Raw genomic sequence first — 22,015 nt, 5'->3', positions numbered from 1 at the left:
CATTTACAGAAAAAGGCTACTTTGTATGTCGTCCAAAGGTTCTGTTTACTTGACATACACCCTTAAATAATTGGCTTTGCCTTGAGTATGGACAACGGTTTCCTAGACCACATGATTCAACCCCAGCAATTATTAAAAGTCTGATATTACTAACGAAATGGGTTAGTGACCTATCTGAAGAACTCCATATCCAACTTCATCCATAAGCGCACCATGATTTCAGGGATATTTAGATAATTTAAATATGTTGTGAATGTTTTCATCTGCACAGGGTTGTATAAAAAGGTGCACGAAATGAGCATAATTGATTACGCTATTTGAAACTGCGTAACTATCTTTGCTAAATTTAAAAACTCTCAAGTCCAAGATAACATTCCGAATCCTTAAGTTTATATTTTCTCCCTCTGGCAGGCGTAGGTCTGTTGTGGGTCCATTATCCCCCACCCTGTTATTTGCTTGGTCACTGATGGTGAGGTTGGCTTGATAATCCGAGAGTTATGTCTTGTTCTACCCTGTGGGTGTATTGACCTTGAGTTCGGATTTAAGAACACCGCTATCACCCAGTTTCTCAATGAAAAGGAAAACCACTGATTTGAAGTAAGCTTTTAAATGCCTAGCCTCTAACATGAATTGCTCTGTCCAGATTTGCACATGCTTAAGTCATGCTAACCTGTGTTGTATTTTTAGGAGATCCTATCGGTGGCCAAAAAAAGTAAAGTGGAAAATGAGGTAATTATTTCTTCATCGAACATTACTTGCCAGCCCTTGGCACCTGAATTTTGTCTGCATTGTGATTAGTATATTATTTTCATTCCAATTGTGGATTTTGTTTATGCTTAATATTCAGTTTGCTTCTCATAGTAGTAGTGAAGTTATTAATGCCTTTTCTCCTTTCAATTTAGGTCACTTAAAAGCTTGATTTAAACATAGCATTTACTGACAGTAAATGTGGATATGCTGGCTACATCTTAAAGCAGTTTTGGAGTATAAAATTAAGTAAAAGTCCCCTATTAGCTAAATAACCCTTTTGTCTGGAAATTATAGTAATTATTTGTGCAGTTGCACAAAGTAGTGTGAAATTGACTGGCAAGTGCTTTATTTGTATTTATTTCACTTGTGGCACCTTGCCTCTAATTATAGTAAAATACCAGATATATCTAATTTGAAAAGTTGTTTTGCTTATGTCTGGATTTGACAGACTTATACCAGTTTTAGACTGTGAATAAAGTGTTTCAACAACTTTCCTTTTTGCCGTGCTTTCATTCAGGATCACTTAGGCAAGTCACAGCTGTATCATTCCGGTTTCAGTTTTGCCCTTACAAAGATTGTCCATTACATACTGCCTTACTTGCAGACACTAGATGTAGTAATCTGCTTGGAAGCTTATTGTGCCCCATGATTGAATTTGTCCTAACGGTTTGCCATTAGAGTGACTTAATTTATTTAGAGCACATGCTCTCTACACACTGTTAATTGGTCTTTCTCCGTCCATACACCCCCCACTTTCAAGCAGGCACTTAGATATTTGTATGGTATGATGGATTGCTCATGCTGGGATCAACGCTACTACATCCTTGTATGTCCACGCTCATGGATGCTCTGTCTGAAGTCCAAGTGCTGGAACATACCCTTGAACACCACCTATATGCTCAAGTGGAGCCTTTCACCTATTGATTTACATAGCTACAAATTAGGCCAATACTTTGCACAAGAGACTTGTTAAATACAAATGATTACTTAATCTTTCCCATTTTTTGGCACTTAACGTTCCGGACCCTATTTAAATTGGCCCGTGTTTTTCATAACGTGTTATTGATGGGGAAAGTTAGGAGTTTATTTTTCCCAAATTCTGAAAGCAAGATTAAATGAATGTTGAGGCTCTTGTGTTTTTTTTTTCTCTTCTGACTGAGGTATTTGGTTTTTGCGACTTTGTTTTCTAATAACATATTTTTTTCTTTCCTCTGATAGGGAGATTCCTCTTCCCCCAGTAAACTCAGTAAAGAATACCTTGAGAAAAATGGAGATTCAAACTCTGCCATTAAGGACCGGCTTGCTCAAGCTGTGCGGCACAATGCGAAACATTTGCTTGATCCAGTGAGGAAATTTGATGGGAAGCCAGTTCCTTACCAACAGCCAAAGTACTTCACAGGAGGACTAATGCGCTGGTATCAGGTGGAGGGCATGGAATGGCTCCGGGTATGTCCAGTGTAACTTTTGTTATCGTAGGCTCGTTTAGGTTTTTGATGTCTTGACAATTTAGTTGCTTAGCGGTTCTACTGAACTAATTCTGCACAACCTACTTTTAGGGGTATTTTCCTTGAAATTTTACAAACCAATCTAATGTCTGCCTTTGCCACAATCACCATGTCAATTTGAGTCTTTAGGGATTAGTCTGTTATGAATGTTGACTGAATTAGTACTTAGTCAGGGCTATTTTGCCGGATATGGTTTCTTATTTCCCTTTGATTGTATATAAAGAGCCTCAAAATATTTGTTATATTTCGAATGAAACATTACTTCTAAAATCAGTTTTTGGTTGTGGCTTTCCAGTTTTTGATTTGTTTTAGAGCTTATGAGCCAACTCTTTGGTCATTGGTTGCATCATTGAAATGTTGATCAGCCAACCTTTGGTTGTAACTGTCAAGTTAAGTTTTATGGAGTTTGTTTACTCTTGTAGCCATTTTATTTTGGGTAAATAAGTTTGCAGCTTTCTGGGTAGGGGTGTCTGGGCACACAGATCTGCACACATGCTTAGTGTTCCTCTGCCCCTTTCCCTACATCTCCTTTACTTGCACACAGTAGCCGTTACCTCTGGCTTCCCAGTCTGTAGTATCAGACTGGCTTCCCAGTCTGTAGTATCAGACTGAAGACCAAGCTTCACACTCTGAGTTTTAAGAGAAAAGTACTATTGAAGTGTAGCTACAAATTAAGCACAATGGACCTGCTTCCATCCATCCCATGCCACTTGTCAGAACGGTCATTAAAGCACCAGATGGTAGTGTTTCTTAGACCACCGTTATGCCCTTAATCTCTACTATTATTCGAGCTGCTCCCTTTTCTTTAAAAAAAACAAAAACCGTTCACAACTAATGCATGCAGTCACACATTTTGTGATCTGCTCTCACCAATATAAAAGTTTATGAAAAGACTTGCTCCTCACCCCATCAACTACGCTACCTGTAGAGAAACACGTTTTATGGGAAGGGATGCCACATTCAAAATTGTACGAAGGACTAAACTAAATATTAGTAAATGCAAACCATTCTAGTTGTGCGACTTCATGAGTCGGTGAGGTGGAGCCAGCATACAAAATAGGAATAGTTTTTTTTTATGCACACCATCAAAGGGATCTTCAACAGGCTAAGGAGCTGCAACCTAGAAGAGTCTAACGTGTGTTACGGACTACTCCCATCAATAGAATTGAACATTTGAATTGAGTTTTTTTTTTTTTAAACCGTGCATGCACTTGTTAGAAATTTTAAATAGTCTGTTTCTCCTCTCTAATCTATTGCAGATGCTTTGGGAAAACGGTATTAATGGAATCTTGGCCGATGAAATGGGTTTGGGAAAAACAGTCCAGTGTATTGCCACTATTGCAATGATGGTTGAGCGAGGAGTGGCAGGACCGTTCTTTGTATGTGGTCCTCTGTCTACACTCCCCAACTGGGTATCAGAATTCAAACGATTCAGTCCAGAGGTATTTCATATTCTTTTTTTAAAATTATTTTCTCACCCCTCCCTTCTGTATATCCTCAATATTGTTTGTCCTGTGTTTTGGAGCATATTCATAGAGAATTTCCCAGCAGCTCCCTATCACCCATGTTAATTGTCAGTTTGAGTGAAAGTATGTTAGGTAGTGTAGTGAGCACTGGTTAGACTCAATACCCTGTCTCAGTGTAAGAGCCCAGTCTTAATGTAAGTTTAGTTCATGTACAGTAATAAGGGAATAAATACATTTCAGAAGCAAGCACAGGGCAAAAATTTCACCTATTCTTTTTATATTTTTTACTTTGTTTTCAAATTTGTTTTTCTTTTCCTTCTACATGTTCTTAGCAGTACTGTCAACACTTGTTTCACCCTTTTTTTTAGTGGCCTGTAAGTATGTGGCTTTCTTAAAACTGATAAGACTAATACAGTAACCTAATATTGTCACTCCAAAGGGTATTGCTTACATATCCTATGGGGGTACCCAACTGAAATGTTTTGGTCGCAATACACTTTCATGTAACAATAGTTTGATTGCAATTCTTAATCACGCTTTCACCCTTGAAAGGCGTGGGCTTGAATGTCATTAGCCAAATCACGTGTTTGCTGTACTGCCATGAACATGTTGTATAAAAATTCAAGACCTATAAGTGTAGAACACGATTTTACTCTGCTTTGTCTATAATTGTTTAACATATGGTTCTAACTTTTCCAAATGTATGGTCTTCACACTCATTTGCTAAATTGTGCTGTAAACTGGGTTGAGGACGAGTCAAAGCCAGTCTTAAACCGTTGTAAACTCGTATAAGAATGCCCAGTGAAAAAATGGAAATAAATAGCCCTTTACGGAATCTAATCTTGTGTGTATGTATTATATAATTCTTCAAAGGAATATTTGTAACCGAAAGCACTCGCGGTTGATAATCTCGAGATGAACAATGTCCAATCAGTGACTGTAGTTTGAATGTTTTTCACCATCAGATAGTATTGCCTAACTTTATAGATTTCATGTCATTACAACTTACAAACTGTATGTATTCGAATATTACTCTAAATATAGTACTAATTAAAAAAACGTATATTTTTGGGATAATAACGGTAATGTACAAACAGAAGCTTAAACTATTAAGTTCAAAGACCCTTCACTAATTGAACCAAATAAGTCTCGTAGGAGTAGTGAACTATGTGATTCTCTTAAATGCGGTGTAGACACAACACATTTAAATGTTAATGCATTTCTCTTAGGTTCCTATCTTGTTGTACCATGGAGATCAGCTAACACGCCGGAAATTGGCACGCAAAATTTCTAAACGTGAAGGAGTGTTGCAGACTCATCCTGTGGTTATTACTTCCTATGAAATTGCCATGAGAGATCGACCAGTGTTACAGGTGCTGTAAACTAAATGCAAATGCTTTGGCTGAAATGTCAGTATGTAATGATCCTCTAAGTCCAGAAGTCAGATTTTTTGCTTCAGATTTAAATTATGATTTTCAAGCTCTATAAACAATTTGCTGTCTGAGGGTTTCTGAATGACACCTGATGACAGCAGTGTTTGCTCACATCTGCTAGAGGGAGAGATTATTAAGCAACTGCCTAGGATGTTTTTTGCATGATTCCATTGGTTATTAGTGTTGTAGTGTCTGATGGACTTCAAATTTGACCAGCAACTCTACTTCTCACATTGTGCCTTAAGTGGTTCAGGATGTCTTTTCACAAAATGACCCTGCTCCACAAAGTGTTGCTTTTGTTTTTAACCACTGCTACGAGCTGATTAGTGTTTCGTAGTTGAACCGAAGTCACATATTGCGATCTTCAGAGAAAGGAGTCTGATATACTCTTTTGAGAGACCACCTTGTCAAACTAGCCTGTAAATTGGTGCTGCCTATTCCTTAAATACAATATTACACGTCAGTTGACAACTGTGGACACCTTCATGTCTTTTACTACTCTAGCTTTTGCTTAAAGGAGAAGAATCTAACTCAAATGCATGACTAAAGGTCTTTGTTTTTTTTGGCTATTTGTGTGTGCAACTGATTTGCCAGTGTGGGTCTATGAATGCCTCTGGGATGTTCCTTCCAAGGAGGCACTGGAAAAAAGCCAGAGCTGTGCGATTTGCATGTAGAGTATCCACCAAAAACTTCATTATTGAAGTGAAGCAATTTCTTCTTTAAGGATTTCACATACTGCTGGGCAGTTACAAGAGTCCTTTACAAACTGTGGAAAGATAAATGAAACAATTTTAACCATCACTTTAGAATTTCACATATATTTACATTCCATATATTACACATGTTTGTGAGAAAGTGCCCTCTTTCGGCATGGTTGCCCCACCTTTTGCTGATTTGCTGATGTGCTTGGGGTGTGCCCTGGGCTCTTGACGATCAGGTGCCTAGTGTAAAAGTGGGGTTCTGTTGCTGTAACCCCCCACTTTTTGCCAGACTACTGTTGCACTTTGACTTGATGTGCCCTGAGTCCCTGCCAATCAGGTTCCCAGGGCCTGTGTTCTTTCACCAAAACGAACCCAATTGGCATATCTGGCCACAGGTCTGCCCCTGGTAAATGGTTCCACAGGTACCCAGGGCACTGTGACCAGGGAAGAACTCTAAGGGCTGTAGCACTTATTGCGCCACCCTTAGAGGCCCTGTACCATTACTCAAACACTGCCTTTGCATGCTGCACGTTTTGGTGCAGAACAAAGTTTAGAGTCAACATGGCCCACATCTGTGTGCCATGCCAACAACCCATTGCCATGGCGGTTGTCACACCCTGAAGACCTTCGTCCCCGACCCTGCGGTGCTTTGCAAACTCGAGACTCCCCATTGAAAGCTACCGGACTTCTGACCCCAAAATAGCACTGCACCCGTCAGCCCCAGTGCCTCTGAGGGTGCATCTTTTGTGCTGGCCTAAACGCCCATGTGCCCTGACCTGAAGTCCAGTAGCTTTGCTTCTACAACCCAGTGGCCTGCTTGTCGGCATGCACCAACCAGGGACCCCATATCCCCCAGTGGATAACATTGGGCCTCAGCACTCTGCACCCGGCCGCCTTAGTGCCACTGAGGGTGTAACGAGTGCATCCTTAACTCTGTCAGATCCCGGAGTCTAACCCCAGAACACAAACTACCACAACAAAGTACTTACGGTTAAACCGATAACACTATGTTCGAGGCATGTGGGCTGCTGAATTCATATCTGCATAGATCGCCGCCTAGTGTTGGGTCCGTATGATTGCACATTGTTGTCCTGGAAGAGTCTTCGAAGTATCACAATATAGGTGGCTCCTCCCTCGGACTACAGTGCGCATGGGCATCCTCTCCATCCTCAGATTGTTTTTTTCCGCCATTGGGTTCGGATGTACTTTCCAGCACTCCAAGTTCGGAATCAACAAAAACTTTTCTAAAGGCCAAAAGGCCTTCGGATCCGTCGGTATGGTTAGCGCTCAGTACCGATACACTTCTTCAACATTTGTTGCACTCCGGTCGTCGAATCGGGCCGTTAGGCCTTCTCGACGCCACGTGGACCGGCCGTCGATGGAACGAAGTCCATTCAAGTACTGCCCGCAGTGCAACTAAAGTTCTCGCACACAGATAAGCATCCAGTGTGCAACAAATGTCTACCTCCAGATCACAATGAAGATAGTTGCCTAGCCTGTGCCCAGTTCCGGTCCAAAAAGACGATCCGGAATCGACGGGCGGCGAGGCAAGAAATGCAGAGATCGGCAACAGACCCCGAAAATATCTTCGGCGATGAGGAAGACTTAGTTAACGCCGAAGACTCGGATCAAGACGAAGATCAATACTCGGACCACGACTCCGAATATTACCTTGACGAAGAAGAATAAATCGTCGATCTTGAGGAATACGATCAAGACATCGTAGCTGTCGAAGACTATTCCGATGACGACGAGGGACGAACCGTGAGTACACCGCCCCATATAGACACTACACCGATATCAGAGACTCAGGTCGAGGCATCGCCAGCAGGCCTTAGCCAAGATCAACATACTGCTTCTATAGCCCCGCCATACCGCCCGGCTAAGAACATACAAAAAGAGCCTTCTGAGACACGACATACAACACTGGTTCCATCGAAACCGAAACTCATCGACAATACAGTCTTCGGACCGAACGTTGTCGAACCGAAGGTGATTAAGCCGAAGGGCGCCGACCCGAAGGCCACAGTTCCAATCAAACCTTCGAAGCCCAAAGCCGTCGAGTCGACCTCGAAGCCCAAAGCCGTCGAGTCGACCTCGAAGCCCAAAGCCGTCGAGTCGACCTCGAAGCCCAAAGCCGTCGAGTCGACTCGACATCCAAGCAAAAGCACGTCGAATCGTGCAAACCAGGCTCAACTATCGACAAAGGGAAAAAAACGGTCAACGACAGCAAAAGGCCTACGCCCAAGTCAAACGTCGAACCGAAAGTGAAACCTAAGGTGGACCAAAGCAAATCGGTCGAGCCGAAGCCCATCGATCCGAAGAGGGCTATCGAGCCAAAGCCGCAGGCTCTGAAGACATCTCTACCACCTAAAGACGCTGCCGAACCGACGAAACCGCTCGGTCCGAAGAAGGTGGTGAAGCCTGTCAAAGACGTCCAACCGACAAAACCTGTCAAAACTTCTAAAACCGATCCAACCACAAAGTGGTCGAACCCATTAAAGGCATTGAACCGAAAAAGGTCAAACCAAAACCTACGGCACCAAGGCCAAAGACTGTGGAAGAAGAGATTATCATCCAGACCAGTCAAAACTATATATTGACCCAAAAACTGGGAAAGTGACTGTTTACACAAAAAAGAAAAGACCTCTGCCTACTGAAGACTTTTCTAGAATTCCACTCAAGAAAAAGACTGTGCTACCTCTCCTATTCTTTTTGAACCTATCTCTCCAGCTATGCTTACTACTCCATATGCCCCAGACTCACCTGCATGCTCTGTCTACAACCCAGATGAAGATCAGGATGCAGATGTGGGGTTTGGATATCCCCAAAACCCATATGGAGACCCCAACTCACAGGCATGGGGTGGGGGAGGTGAATCAGACACTGAGGGGACTCTGCCCATTACAGACCCTACAGTAAACCCAACTAAGCCATCCCCCACAGAAGATACAGTGGCTTTTAACTCTCTAATAGATAGAGCAGCAAGCTACCATAATGTAGATCTGCATTCTGATGCTATAGAGAAGACTTTCTATTTGATACACTAACAACATCGGAAAGAAACGTGAAAACACTCCCCATGTTAAAGGGCATCTTCAAGCACGCAAATTACATTTTTAAAGACACTGCTAGGGCACGTGTCATGTACCCTAGAATAGAAAAGAAGTATAGGGCTGCACCAATAGACCCTACATACATCAAGGGACAACTACCTCTAGACTCCTTAGTCTTATCCAACGCACGAAAGCGTGCTAATTCACAGACTACTGGAGAGGCTCCTCCTCCTGACAAGGAGTCAAAGATTTTAGAGACATCAGGCAAGAGAGTAGCAGCTCAAGCAGCAAACTCATGGAGAATAGCCAATACACAGGCCTTGCTGGCCAGATATGACAGGGTCCACTATGATAGTTTAGAGGAACTTCTCCAACACTTACCTGAGCCTTACAAGAATCAGGCAGATGAGCTTTCCCTCCTGTATAAGTTCATCACAAATGCCTCAATTAAGTGTGCTCTAGATGCGGCAGATACAGCTGCCAGATCTATTAACACAAGCGTACTGCTTAGGCGGCACGCATGGCTTCGCATATCAGGCTTTAAGAATGAAGTCCAAGCCACTATTCTTAATCAGACCATAAACCCAGATTTTTTGTTCGGTCCAGCAGTTGACTCAATTCTGGACAAAATGAAAGGACGCTGAAACGGCGAAGTCCATGGGAGCTCTTCAGTCCCAACAACACAGAGGCTCCTTTCGTCGCTCCAATTATAGAGGAGGAGTGCGAGGTAATAAATTGCAGCAATCCTCCACCTACAAAACTAACACGCACTCCACATACAAGAACTCAAACAGAGGTGGATACAGAGGAAATAATACCAAGGGAAGAAGTTGTGGAGGCAATGCAAATAGATCCTCCACAAACACCAAACAGTGACTTCTTGGCACTACCCCAGACCATATAACACCGGTCGGGGGAAGACTACAACAATTTCTGCCAGTCTGGTTAAATATCACTACAGACAAGTGGGTCAGGCAAATTATCCAACATGGCTATTGCCTCGAACTCGCCTCAACACCACCCAACATACCACCCGTGCACCGTCCAATGTCGCAAGAACATATAACATTACTGCAGCAAGAGGTCATCAGTATGCTGCAAAAGGGGGCCATAGAACCAGTCCCACTCCAACATCAAGGAACAGGAGTATACTCCCTATACTTCCTTATTCCAAAGGACGGTTCTCTCAGACTAATATTGGACCTCAGGCCCCTCAACCTGTACATTGTATCAGAGCATTTTCATATGCTCACTCTCCAAGTCTTACCATTGCTTCGCCAGGGAGACTTCCTAGCAACTCTAGACCTCAAAGACGCATACTTTCATATACCAATACACCCTGCTCACAGAAAGTATCTAAGGTTTACTATTCAAGGACAGCACTACCAGTTCAAAGTCCTACCATTTGGTGTCACAACAGCTCCATGAGTGTTCACCAAATGCCTAGTTACAGTGGCGGCACATCTTCGGAGACAACACATCCATGTGTACCCATATCTGGACAATTGGCTAATACACGCGCCATCAGCCCAGCAATGTGCCAGCCACATGTCAAAGACCATTCATCTCCTGCACAGTTTAGGCTTCTCACTCAACTATCCAAAGTCTCACCTGCAACCCTCCCATGTCCAACAGTACCTGGGAGCAACAATAGATACACTGGCAGCAAAAGCATATCCTCAACTGAATGCAAACGTTAATCCACAGGTTCCGACCTCAACACTCGTTACCAGCTCGAGTGTTTATGCAATTAATAGGCATGATGGCCTTGTGCATATTCATAGTCCCTCATGCCAGGCTACACATGCGTCTGCTCCAAGAGTGCCTAGCAAGGCAGTGGAACCAGGCTCAGGGGCGATTACAGGACCTAGTGTTGGTGACCAGTCGGGCATACAACTCTCTGCATTGGTGGAATCCACAAAACCTTTGCAAAGGACGACTGTTCCAAGAGCCTGTCCCACAAATAGTGTTAACCACGGACGCATCCCTGCTAGGATGGGGAGCCCATGTCCTAAATTACACAGTACAGGGACTCTGGACTGTACAACAAAAGAGGATGCACATCAACCTTCTGGAGTTGATGGTGATCTTTCTAGCCCTGAAAGCGTTCAAGACACACTTATGCAACAAAGCTGTGTTGATCCGGACGAACAACATGACATCCATGTATTGCATTCAAAAACAGGGAGGAACACACTCCCCACAGCTGTCGCACCTAGCTTAAACAGTGTGGAAATGGGCCATTCAGAGGAACATGTTTCTCATGGCAGAGCACCTCCCCGGCAAGGACAATCAAGTAGCCGACCTGCTCAGCAGGCACAGCCAACAGATGCACGAATGGGAAATTCACCCCAAGGTGCTCCAACCATTCTTCCGGAAGTGGGGACACCCGGAGATAGATCTGTTTTGCACAAGCGAAAACGCTAAATGCCAGTACTTTGTCGCCAAGTTCCCACATCCGCAGTCGCAGGGCAATGCGATATGGATGAACTGGTCAGGCAAATTTGCGTACGCTTTCCCCCAGCTCCATTAATACCGCTAGTGGCACGCAAAATGCGCCAACATTCGCTGATGCTGATCCTAGTTGCTCCCACATGGGCGAGGCAACCATGGTACACAACGTTCCTAGAACTGTCAGTGGTGCCTCATCAAAGACTGCGACTCACACCCAGTCTTCTAACTCAGAGCCATGGAGAAATCCAACACCCAGACACGTAACAGCTGAACCTGGCGATCTGACTCCTGAAATCCTAGAGTTTGGATACCTAAACTTGCCCCCAGACTGCATGAATATTATCACAGAGGCAAGAAAACCCACTACCAGGGCATGTTATGCAGCTAAGTGAAAACGTTTCATCATTTACTGTAGTAACAACGATATAAACCCACTTGATGCTTCTACTCAAAACATCATTTGCTATCTCTTGCACCTACAACGTTGCAATTTAGCCTACTCATCCATCAGGATACATTTAGCTGCGTTAGCAGCAGATCTTCAAATCAGCCAACACCTTTCACTATTTAGGGTGCCAGCAATTAAAGCGTTTATGGAAGGACTTAAACGCGTAATTCCACCACGACACCCACCTTCACCAGTCTGGAATCTAAACATTGTTTTAACCAGACTTATGGGACCACCTTTTGAACCACTACACTCATGCGAACTACAATTTCTTCCTTGGGAAGGTAGCTTTCCTTATTGCCATTACTTCACTTCGTAGAGTTAGCGAGCTGCAAGCCCTAGCTATTCAAGAGCCATTCATTCAAGTACATGCAAATAGAGTAGTTCTCAGAACAAATCCTAAATTCATGCCAAAGGTGGTATCACATTTTCATATCAATGAAATCATAGAACTGCCAGTGTTCTTTCAAAACCCACAGACAGTAGCTGGAAGGGCCTTGCTTACTCTAGATGTCAAGAGAGCTCTGCTATACTATATAGATAGAACTAAGGCGTTTCGAAAGACAAAAGTTGTTTGTTGCTTTCTCACCACAACACAAAGGCAACACTATTTCAAAATCTGGTATAGCCAGATGGATCGTTAAGTGCATCCAGATATGTTAAAGGCAAAACGCACCTTAACAGTTCCCCCTAGGGCGCATTCCACACGCAAACTAGGGGCATCCATGGCTTTCCTGGGAAATATTTCTTTACATGAAATTTGTAGAGCAGCCACATGGTCAACCACACACACATTTACCAAACACTATTGTGTAGATGTACATTCCAAACAGCAAGCTGCTGTAGGACAGGCTGTTCTCAAAACTCTTTTCCAGACTGCTGCAGCTGACACAGGTAGCCACCGCTAGGGGAGATACTGCTATACATTCTATGCACAGATAGGAATTCAGCAGCCCACATGCCTCGAACGGAATATGCTACTTACCAGTATGCATCTGTTCTTGGCATGTAGGGCTGCTGACATTCATATCGCCCACCCGCCTCCCCGGTGCCTGTCGCAGCTGTAGCATTCACTCTTTGCATGGACATCTCTTACTGTACTATACTCCATCTCTGCCACAGTGGCGAAAAACAATCTGAGGATGGAGAGTATGCCCATGCACACTGTAGTCAGAGGGAGGAGCCACCTATCTCGTGATACTTCGAAGACTCTTCCAGGACAACAATGTGCAATCATCCGGACCCAACACTAGGCGGCGATCTATGCACAGATGAATGTCAGCAGCCCTACATGCCAAGAACAGATGCATACTGGTAAGTAGCATATTCTTTTCCACCATATGATAACATTGACTGTTTTTCTAGAAAAATTTCGAAGTATGGAGTTTGCAATCCTAAAGAAATCTTTTAAAATTTTACTAACAAGCGCTTTTACTTTCCTGTTTTACAGGAAATGTCCCAGTGTAGTATCCAGGTATACTAAACTGTGTGAGAAAAGTAACCTGAAAAGTAACTGTATAGTATTTTTAGTCAAATATCAAGTAAAAGTATATGTACTGTAGTCTGAAAAGCATTGCATTATCAGTAACACTACTGTAATCAAATCAAAGTACATTTACAGTTGGAATCCAAACTGTTACAACTGCATTACTAACTATTTATTGCTTACTTGTGCCAGGCTTGCTTGGTTCTAGAAAATATAAACTTAAGAAATATTTTTATACATAAACAATTGGTCGGAAGTTCAGTCTTTGAGTGTGTGAATTCATATGCTGACTGTGTACAACAAATGCTTAACACTGTCTTCTGATAAAGCCGTACTGCTCTACCACAAATAGAGTGAGGTGCTATCTACTTTACCTCTGCCTGCCTTTTGGGTTCAACTGGACTCTGTGCAATCTATACCTCACTTCGGTATAGTATATACAGAGCCAGCTGCCTTCAATGGTGAAATGTGAAGTGTTGGTTGTGTCCCTGCATTCCACAGTGCTCCACATGTTCTGTAGTCAAGTGATTAAGCTGTGGCTATAACCTCAAGTCTCCACTTTGGCGACTGGCAACACTTAGCCTTGTAGTGATGATCCATATTGCCTAAGGCATACAAGAAATGTTTTCAGTGAAATCCTGCAGAAGGGCATAGTGTGATATATGACTTTAGGGGGTGGCCCTTTTTAAAAATGAGTGGTGCCTGATTTAAAGCTTCAAAAGTAAAAAAAAAAAAAAAGCATTCTACTGGCTTCTTCCCTCTACGAGTCTTTGCACATGTTTGAAAAAAATGGTTTCCTCTGTGTGAAGCTGAGATGTCCAGCATGGACATCACAACCTGCATGTAAAGCCTGCTTAAATTTATATACCTGTGTGGGAATGTGCCTGGGTAGGATTCTCCAGCCTAGAAGGAACTCCTCACCTCTTGACTGGAGGCAGTCGTGCTAGGCAACTGGGCTTGACGTGGGCCTCAAAGTTAGACAAACACATCACTCGTCTAAATGCACTCTGAAGCCTACAACATCCATCCATCCAGCATGACTGAATTCCCAACAGGTAGGAGCTTCCACACTTTAAAAACAGTAGACCCTCTAGTTGGCTCACTTGTCATCTCCGCTTTGGAGTAAACCGGGCTGTCCCTCCTCTGCTTGTTCTTGCTTTGTTTGTCGTCTGGTGCTTTGTTTGTCGTCTGGTTATCAAGAAGATAAGTGGTCCACTGCAGTAACAGAGGGCACCAAATAAGAAGTGGGGCCAGATTTTGTTCCCTCTGTTCCTTCAGTCAGTGCCCCAAGTATATTGCAGTATTCCGGATCATTGCTTCTGTCACCCATGAAGGGACAGATAATTTCTCTGCCTGTTGTATAACTGGACTACTCCTACTAGAATGTGTGACCTGATTGACGGGGAGACCCTTTTTTTTATCCTGACAGGGACCGTTTTAACAGTTTGTCTTCAAGACCCTCACACTTCTGACTGGAGTTAAGGTTATTCTGTTTTTGGGGGGGGGGGGGGGTGAAACTATTGGGGCCATCTTTTTAACTGTTCATGTTTCAGAGGTGTTGCTAGTTGAAACTACATAGTAAGACCGCTCCAATATCTTTCACTTTCTGATTTTGGAATTTGGGTTGGGGTTTCATCTTCCAAAAGATTTGAGCTTTACCTGTAGGCTAGCCAACCTTTTTGACTTTGCATTCATACCCTAGCCTTGTGGTTCTAACGTTTGAGCTTAGGGCTTCATTGAGGCTCCCTTTCGGTGGTAGTGAATGCATGAAGTGCATACATATAGTGGTCTACTCATATGTAAAAATGATCCCATCTTCATTCAGCTCTGTTTTCCATACTTTACCATTCAGACAGGCCTTAGGTTGGTCCAATGAATGATTAGTTGATCTAAGCAGCACAGGCTTAGTTTTGCTGTGGTACTTCTACAGTAGTGTTTCCCAAACTGTGGGATGTGAGCCAATTTTGTTGGGTTGTGAAAGCTAAAGCAATTAATAAAGGTGCAGTCAAATTCTGCATTTATCTTGTCACATGTGCTGCACTGTAGACCGTTGTCTGTCTTGTAACGTCTTGTAACAATTGCTGCTTATGTTTAACATGGTAACTGGTGTGTTCGAGGCATGTGTGCTGTAGATACACATGCTTTGCATAGGTCTATCATCTATTGTTGGGCTAGGATGATTATAAGTTGTTTTTGTTCCAAGAAGTTTTCTTTGAGTCACAAGGTTGTGTGACTCCTCCTGGGAATACTGTGTATGTTCTTAGACACCATCTTCAGATGGTTTTTTTTCCGCCAACCGGTTCAGAGGTAGTGTCTTGCACTCTGGTTTGAGTCTCCTCAGTCCGTGTTATATATATCTAGACAGTATTGTTTCTATCAGCATAGTATAAATCTCATATTAGATTTTGTAGCGGGATTTCGACTTGTCTTTTTGGTCTGAGGTATGCCCGGTCGGGCAACACTTCTCCATTTCAAACGAGATTGAGAATGACCTGCTGATGGAACACACTCCATTCCGTTTCTGTCCGAAGTGCCACTCCAAATACCCTCACACCGACCAACATCCCGTTTGCAACTTAAGTCTCTCACCTAAACATTGACAGGACACCTGTGGGACCTGTAAGTCCTTTCAGTCTAAAAACTCTATAAGATTGAAGGGCTAGACAAGGGATGGAGCGCAAGCGAATGGACTATGTCCCTGACCTCTTCTGTTGACAAGAGTAGGAGGAAGAGGCTTCAGTGGCACAGAAAAAAAAATCCCTTTCCATTCATGACTCCGATTCAGAGTCTCAGTCTGAATAGGATTCAGTCTTCAGCCAGCACAAAAACAACGTACTGTGAGTACTTCTGCACCTGCCCTGAAATCCAAATCCTCCAACTCCACTGAACTTCTCACAGGCGGCCACTGCACTCCAGCCATGGCGTGCTCCGAAAGCATGACTTGGAACCCTCTCCCTCTGGCTCAACTCCTGAAAGTTCGACCTACAGCAGGGGTTTCCATCCAAGACCAAAATATCTCACACTGTGGTCTCTGCACTGCAAAAAAGACTTTTCTTTCAGAATTGAACCTTCCTCCATCAAAGGCAAAGCTTCCTCCACCGAAATGCTTTTTCTGTACTAAATCTCCCCTGGAACTAATACTCAAGCAATTTTTCCAAAAGCTCGATCCAAAACAAAAAAACACTTGAAATTCAGTTTAGAACAAATAAAATTATGATAGTCACCAGAACAAACTCCTAAGAAGCAGTTGAGTTTTGAGGAGGCTCTGAACATTCCTGTTCAACCCCTAAAGAAGAAAAAAAGGATGCTGCAACTAGGCCATTGCACATTCCCATTCCTTCTCCTGTACCACAATCAACACCTCCACCACCCACTCCACCACCTCACTCTCCACAATTGTCTGAAGCTGGTTATATCTTCAGTCCTCAATAAATGAGGATCAAGACATCCCAGATGACACAACCAGGGTATCCTTGGGAGGATTATAATATTTATCTTCATGTTGGCACTGATCCCTATGTATACCCTAGCAGTCCATCCCCATCTGATGATGCATCTGCTTATTAGGACCTCTTAGCCAGAGCAGGCATTTCATCAGGTACCTTTATAGAAGGATTTAATAGAGGAGGATTTCTTCTTTGAAACTTTATCTAATACACAGTGGCACAATACTTACCACTTTTAAAAGGTATGACACTCACTTCATGCAGATAACATTTTCAAACAACCAATTAAAGCAAGAATAATTACTCCTCGCATTGATACAAACCTCTACAATCAGTCCCCATTTTTATTAGAGGTCCATTAACTCCTGACTCTTTAGTAGTATCCAATACAAGGAAAAGGGATAACTTCCAAACAACTGGAGATGCACCACCACCACCAAGGGGAATCTAAATTTATGGATGCCTCTGGTAAGAGTTGCGGCACACGCTGCTAATAATTGGTGTATAGATAATTCGCCAAGCATTGCTACCTTCTTACTATTACTGGAACCTTCTCCAACATCTCCCAGAGGATTACAGAAAAAGAGGTCAATACATTGTTAATGAAGGTAATATTAATTGTTCATTAGTTGCAGCAGACACTGCTGCTAGGAGTATAAATACTAGTGCCCTAATAAGACATTCATGGTTAAGGGTGTCCGGTTTCAAACCTGTGGTACGAAAGCCCATATTGAACCTCTCATTTGACAAGGAACATCTCTTTGGTCCCCAGGAGGACACAGACCTTGAATAAAGACAGGTACCAAAATTAATGGGAGCTCTACAAGCTAACACCTATAGAGGTTCCTTAAGTAGGCCCAATTTTAAACCGGGGGCAAGGGCAGCTTCCACATATGCCTCTGGTTCACAATATAAAACTCAAGGACAAACCTAAACTCAAACCTTCTACATAGATTCTTAGAGTTAACAATTTTAAAGGAAGAAGCAGAGGGAACAATGCACGTTCCTCAAATACCAACGATGACTCCTTTACCTTTCCCCCCACAACACCAAACGGGGATAATCTTCAACAGTTTCTCCAAAACTGGAAGACTGTTACAACAGACCAATGGGTCTTCGACATTATCCAACATGGGTATTGTCGAACTCCTAAATCCTCCAAATATTCCACCTCTCAAACACAAACTATCCATGCAACACCACGTCCTTCTGCAACAAGAAATAAGAGCAATAGAACCAGTTTCACCACAATTTCACGGGACAGGAGTGTATTCACTATAATTCCTTATTCCCCAAAAGGATGGATCTCTCGGGCCCATTCTAGTTCTCAGACCACTTACTCATTACATAATCACAATATTTCCATATAGTCACTCTCCAAGAGATCATCTCTTTATTACAGAAAGACTTCATGGAAACCTTCGATCTAAAGGACGCCTATTTTCATAAACCATTTCATCCTGCACACAGAAAAAATCTTAGAATTCTATGGCAGGGAAACATTATTAGTTCAAAGTTCTTCTCTTTGGAATCACTACAGCACAAAGAGTATTAGCAGTGCTTAGCAGTTTTGGCGGCACATCTGCGCAGGGAAAACATTCATGTCTTTCCCTTAACTAGGCAGTTTTCTAATCAAAGAAAATACTTTCATACTTTGCAAACCAAACACTTGAGACCCAAAATTAACTACATGAACTAGGGTTCAATATCAACCTGAAAAAATCTCGTCTACAGCCAGCTATTATTCATGGGCTTGAAGGGGCCACGCTAAACACAAATCTAGCGTTTGCATCTTCAAACACAGACAGAATGCACAATGTACCAACATTAGTTGAACTGTTTCAAACAGGAACTCTCATTCCGCCAAAATATTTCTCAGACTTTTGGGTATGATGGCATCATGTATTTACATAGTCCCACATGCCAGACTCAACATGAGATCTCTACAACAATGTCTCTCCCATCAATGGACTCAGTCACTGGACCAACTTCACGATCTAGTGTTGGTAAACAGTCTCTTGTATCATTCTCTGCAATGGTGGAATCCACAAAATCTATCCAAAGGGCGGCTGTTTCAAGACCCAGTTCCACAAATAACTGTAACCGATGCATCTCTAAAGGTATAAGGAGGCCATCTCCACAACCTTACTATTCAGGGACTATAAGATTTCAAACTCAAGAAGCTCCGGTATCAATCAACTAGAGCTGCAAGCTGTTAAATCTATTTATCAATGCCTGCCTAATTCACCTACAACACAAAGTTGTCCTTATTTGAACCGACAATAGAACAATGTATTCTTTACAAAAAACAGGGTGGAGCACACTCTCTAAGTAGCTCATTTTGCTCATAAAATATGAATGTTAGCTATACACCAACATTCCTCTTTAGGCAGTACGTCCCCGTTACAAGCCATCAGACTGCAGACTTTCTGAGCATATCACAACAAGAAATCCACACTTGGGAAATTCATCCCAATGTTTTTCAACCATACTTGCGCAAATGGGGATTCCTAGAGGTAGACCGGTTTGCAACAAAAAAAAGTGAATGCCCATACTAAGCAAGCAGATATCACCACCATCAGTCCAAATGCAATGCTCCATGAATGAACTGGTTCAGGATATTTGCGTATGCTTTTCCACCTCTCCCACTACTTCCATTAGTGGTCAGGAAACTTGGGCAAACATTGCCTACCATGATACTAATAGCTCCCACATGAGCTTGACAACCGTGGTTTTCAACACTCATGGAATTCTCTATTTCATACGAGAAGCTTCACCTCAACACGGCCCTCCACATGCAGAAGCATGGAACATTAAGACATCCCGATCTCAAAGAAAGGAGTCTTGCCATTTGGCTCCTGAAGTCTGATAGTTTGGATACTTACATTTGCCACAAGACTGTATGAATATTCTTTAAGAAGCTCTTAAACCAACTACACAGCAATGTTATGCAGCAAAATGGAATTGTTTTGTTATTTTTTCACAGACAAAACGCTAATCCTCTTCAAGCAAAGGTACAAACGCATTTTTTCTGCTGATTGCATTTACAAACTTCTAGGTTAGCATATCATTCTATACGATTATGTCTTGCAGCTATTGCTGCAAATCTCCAGAATATACAACACATCAGTGTTTAAAATTCCTGTTATAAAAGCTTTCATGGAGGGACTTTTTTTTTTTTTTTTTGAAAGTATATTTTTATTGCAGAATTTAGGAACAAAACATCGAGAGAAGCAACCATCAGTCCCCCCGCCACACAAGGCACCACATGTTTTCTGGCATTTACACAGCCCATCAGCCCACATCCCGGAGGCCGGGCGGCGCAAGGTCAATGTCCAACAAGGTTCCTAGTATGGTGCATAGGGGCGATTGGTTACAAACATAATCCTGTTCCCGCATTTTAAATCCGCACAGCTACAACTACCCCCCCCCCCCCCAAATATCCCCTAGAGGGTCGTGCTTACCACACTGATCACACCGAAGCTTACTGAGTGCACCAAGCCTGGTGCCGCCTTTGTATCAGTGAGAGGACTCACCCGTGTCATACTCAGGACGTCTACCTCCTATCTCCGATATGGCAGTCCACGAACACCACTACTCCCTCCCTCCCTCCCCTGGCTACTACTGATGTGGGTGGCGGTGATGTGTGTCGGACAGGTGGGTGTGTCAGCATCAATGATTAAATGGTCGTGTGTCTAGTCTCTAGGAACTCGGTTCCGAGGATCCCTCCTCTGTATCGTCCGTCAAGTAATCACTCAGAGCCTGCACAATCGTCTCCCAGGCTCTAGCCGCCTCTATGCCCTTCTCATTCCCCAGTCTGGTGGCCTGTCGCATCCTCAATACACTCTCGCACCTCGACCACTTCAACAGCTCAGTCGTCCACCTCCCCAACACAGGCCCTTCCCTAGTTTTCCAGCGCCACGTGATCTCCCTCTGTGCTAACATAAGCCCCAGATCAATGAACTTGCTCGTGACTTTCGTTTTCGCTGTGTGAGGGAACCACAGTAAAAGGCACGCCGCCATATCAAATTCCACCTCCCTATCCGTGACCGCATTCAGAAGGGCGCCCACCTCAGGCCAGTACGTATTCAACTTCGGGCAACCCCACATCATGTGGTCCAGTTCAGCCTCCGGCGCCGAGCACCGCGGGCATGCCGCGTCCTGCACCTGGAAGTGCCGGCGGAGCTTCCCCGGGGTCAGGTATGCTCTATGTATAAGGAAGAAATTTATTTGTTGGAACCTAGCATTCCTGCTTCCCTTCCACGTTCGTTTCAAGATGTGGCCCCATTCAGTGTCCGGAATAGGCTTGCCTACACTGGTCTCCCACCTGGCTTTCAACAACGTAAGCGGCTCCAGCCCGTCGTGCAGCATCCGTGATTGAAGGCACGTCACCGCCTTAATTGTACCCGCGGCCATCATCACGTACTGACAGGCCGTGGTCGTGTCCGGTTCCGCCAATCCTCTCTTCCAGTGCTTCTGCATTGCTGCAGATATCGCCGCATGCAGGAGGTAATCCCCATCAGGAAGGCCAAATTGCTCCCGAAGCACCGCAAACGGGGCCAGCACTCCTTCCATAAACAGGTCACCCACAACATGCAAACCCAGCTCCTCCCAGCCCGCCAGCGGAGACCAGTCCCCCCCATGTGGCAGCGCCGTCAGCATCCCTATAGGGATCTCCGGGGCATATGGCCTCACTGCTCGCGCCCGCCTCAGGCTCCTGTTCCAGCATAGCCGGAGGGTTTTTTCTTCTAGGGTGAGCTCGCTCAACACCAACCTCTGTTGCATAACAATATAGGAAAGGACATGTCTTTGGACACCCAGCCCTCGGAGCCGTTCAGGACCTCTAAACTCCCTAGCCACGTTCTGTGTCAGAATTTGAAGCTGGGCCGCCAGGTAGTATAACTCAAAGTCCGGCACAGCCATCCCTCCCTCAAGTTTGGGTCTAATCATGGTGTGCAACGCCACCCTACGCCTGCCATGCCCCCAGAGGAACTCGGTAATCATCGACCGCAGTTCTCGAAAGATCCGCTGCGGGATCCAAATAGGCAAGGTTCTGAAATAATATAACAGTCGAGGGAGCGCCACCATTTTCAGCAATGCCACTCGCCCTAGCACCGATAAAGGGAGAGATGCCCAAAAGGACATGCATCCGCGTAATCCCCTGATGCATCGCCCAATATTGCCCTCCAGGAGGTTTGCCGCATCATGATAGATTCGGACCCCCAGATACGTAAAGCACCTATCTGCCCAGAGCACATTTACCGGAAGGG

At 43.8% G+C, this 22,015-nt stretch overlaps 1 protein-coding gene across 1 annotated transcript in view; it reads left to right on the top strand.

Moving 5' to 3' along the window:
• The window catches only part of LOC144754871 (lymphoid-specific helicase-like), a 558,671-nt gene that overhangs the window by 101,416 nt on the left and 435,240 nt on the right, over positions 1-22,015 (top strand). Inside the window, exons 7-10 of the mRNA XM_078643186.1 lie at positions 688-729; positions 1,969-2,196; positions 3,515-3,697; positions 4,951-5,094. Of these exons, the coding sequence (XP_078499312.1) occupies positions 688-729; positions 1,969-2,196; positions 3,515-3,697; positions 4,951-5,094 (597 nt within the window). The remainder of the gene's footprint in view (positions 1-687; positions 730-1,968; positions 2,197-3,514; positions 3,698-4,950; positions 5,095-22,015) is intronic.

Source organism: Lissotriton helveticus, chromosome 5_1 (genome assembly GCF_964261635.1).
Source record: "Lissotriton helveticus chromosome 5_1, aLisHel1.1, whole genome shotgun sequence".
In the NCBI taxonomy this organism is placed as follows: Eukaryota; Metazoa; Chordata; class Amphibia; order Caudata; family Salamandridae; genus Lissotriton; species Lissotriton helveticus.
This window is presented reverse-complemented; position numbering and strand designations above follow the sequence as displayed.